The 1,737-nt window shown below is 35.0% G+C and overlaps 1 protein-coding gene across 1 annotated transcript in view; it reads right to left on the bottom strand.

Annotated features, from left to right (window-relative positions):
* Nucleotides 1–1,737, bottom strand: part of DOCK10 (dedicator of cytokinesis 10) — a 253,505-nt gene that overhangs the window by 116,226 nt on the left and 135,542 nt on the right. The window contains exon 3 of the mRNA XM_019626007.1: nt 1,240–1,329. Within this exon, the coding sequence (XP_019481552.1) occupies nt 1,240–1,329 (90 nt within the window). The remainder of the gene's footprint in view (nt 1–1,239; nt 1,330–1,737) is intronic.

Below are 1,737 nucleotides of genomic sequence, written 5' to 3'. Positions count from 1 at the left end.
TTCAAATCCTACCTAAGTTAACTCACAGGCATTGCAGAACTTTTGTAAACCTGGTCTCAGTGATTCTGATTTTCTTGAGTTGAAAATCATTTGCCCATTCTCTTTCTTTTGAAAACAGTGATGCCCTACTAGATATTAAAACTTCCTCTAAGGCTATTGTAAACAAAATATTATAGTACTAATGTCACACTTATTTTTATCTGTTAATGTGAAAATGGTATATTCAGATATCCTGATGTCACCTAAATCTGCACTTTTTTCTACCTCCTGAGAAAGTGTTGTAATTGAATGTGAACTTTGAGAAATAAATATGAAATAATGGTGCTGGAAAAAAAATAAACAGGTACATTTATGACAAAAGATGACCTGGATTGAATTGTACAACATAAAGCATATACGATTAATTAGATTCGCATTAATATGTACACTAATAAGTCTAGCTTATATTCACTCAAATAGGTTTAAGAGCTGAGAAACGGTCTTGCTGTTGTATGTAGCTTTAATTAAATCCTGATTGGGAGACATTTACTTCCTTAGGATTAAAGACTACATTTAGATTCTACTACTTTCAGTTTGACTTCTGCTGGGCTAAATTTCATCATTGCATTTTCTGTAAAGAAAGGACTGGCCTCATTTATTTATTCAATAAGCATTCTCCTAAATAGCTGATATGTGCCAGCCCAATCACTGCCCTAAAGCATTCTGTAATCTGGTTAGGAGACAAAGAAGCCGTTTTGCAGGCCTTTCCTACACCAATCAAATGCAAGTAGATAATATGCCAACAAATTTTTATCAGTCCCTTAAAGCTGTCCACAGGGTTTTACCATTAACTATTTACAAAGTTAGTACTCGAAAGAAACATATCTCTTAAAATAAAAACTCTACTATTCAAAATTCTCTCATAGTATGACTTTTCCTATAACTTGATCCAAATAAATAAAACTAAATATTTCTATTAAGAATAATAAAATATTTCTCAATGTGGGGATTTTAAGTTAAGTAAACACACACACACACACACACACAAACAAGAAACCCAAAATGTGAATGGTCACCAGATAAGGACAAATGATTAACAGAAACAATGCAGGTCATGAAGGTTCAGACACATCAACTAATCATAGCATTTGAAATTCTCTGTTGAAAAGGTGAGGAAGACAATAATTATAACACTGTATTGAGAACTACCTGGGGAAAGCAAAGCTTTATAAAATAAAGGATTGGAAGCATCCCATTTACCTCCTTCACCAGTAAATTCTCTGCTTTGTGCTCTGCGTCTTCAGGTACCGTTGAGTACAAAGTTCGGACATCCCAGGAAACTGTGGCTGTCTGAAAGGAACAATGACAAGAAATTAGACCCTCTACCTTAAAAGCATTGTGCAGACCACTGTACCAAAAACACAAGACGGGGAGGTGTTTCAGATCTCAGCATTGAAGGGTAAGAGAAGACAGAGAAACCTCCTTGGCTCTTAGCAATTTAGTCTCCAGGAGAGGAGATCCGGACCTTCCTCAGCTCAGACCACTAGCATGACCCACTACTGTTCTACCAGTGAAGCTCATCATTTCCAGCTACTGCCTTCCCAGCAGAAAACAAAAAACTGGGAAGCTGTATGGAGTGACTAGTTTATTTCTACTGTTATCCTTTTTCATTGTTGTTAATGAATATACATTTGAAATGAAGGAGAAAATTTACAAAATCAGTGTTATTTTAATTTTATTGTAAATAATCTCTTGAGT

Source organism: Hipposideros armiger, unplaced genomic scaffold, assembly GCF_001890085.2.
Source record: "Hipposideros armiger isolate ML-2016 unplaced genomic scaffold, ASM189008v1 scaffold_651, whole genome shotgun sequence".
Classification (NCBI taxonomy): domain Eukaryota; kingdom Metazoa; phylum Chordata; class Mammalia; order Chiroptera; family Hipposideridae; genus Hipposideros; species Hipposideros armiger.
The sequence above is the reverse complement of the archived record's forward strand: the minus strand, read 5'-3'. Positions and strand labels throughout refer to the sequence as shown.